At 35.8% G+C, this 480-nt stretch overlaps 1 protein-coding gene across 1 annotated transcript in view; it reads right to left on the bottom strand.

The window, feature by feature from the left end:
- The window catches only part of LOC105621938 (fatty acid synthase-like), a 16,803-nt gene that overhangs the window by 7,622 nt on the left and 8,701 nt on the right, over positions 1–480 (bottom strand). The window contains exon 2 of the mRNA XM_012203374.1: positions 9–467. Within this exon, the coding sequence (XP_012058764.1) occupies positions 9–467 (459 nt within the window). The remainder of the gene's footprint in view (positions 1–8; positions 468–480) is intronic.

The following is a 480-nucleotide window of genomic DNA, read 5'->3' as shown; positions in this document are numbered from 1 at the left end:
TACCTGATTGATGGAGAAATCATAGGAGTTCCTCGACTAACTGGAAATTCAACTGATGGATACAAATTGGCAACTTGTGGCTGTAAACCGCAATTGTAAAGCTTTCCAATTCCTTGTAGAATTGTATTAATATTTTTTTCGGTTTGTCGTGTCAATACTAAATTTGTCACGTTTACAGATAAAGAGCCTGTCAAAACGTAGTGTAGAACATCGTCTGGTGCGATTTCGATGACCACAGCATTATTTGGAATTAGTTCCGTTGTTTGTGAAAAGAAAACTGTGTTTAATATACTTTGAGTATGGTAGTGTGCCGATGATAATTTTGATATTGAAGTAAACCATTTGGAACGAGGTATAGAAGTGCTGATCCACTTTGAACTCCGTTTTTTTGGATATGGTATTATTTTATTTAAATTAAGCAGAAGCTGACTTTCTACGGATGCGATGTAAGAACTGTGAAACGGTATGTTGCAGTTGATC

The sequence above is a fragment of the Atta cephalotes genome, assembly GCF_000143395.1.
Source record: "Atta cephalotes unplaced genomic scaffold scaffold00038, whole genome shotgun sequence".
Lineage (NCBI taxonomy): Eukaryota > Metazoa > Arthropoda > Insecta > Hymenoptera > Formicidae > Atta > Atta cephalotes.
Note: the sequence above shows the minus strand (reverse complement) of the source record. Positions and strands in the feature narration are given on the sequence as shown.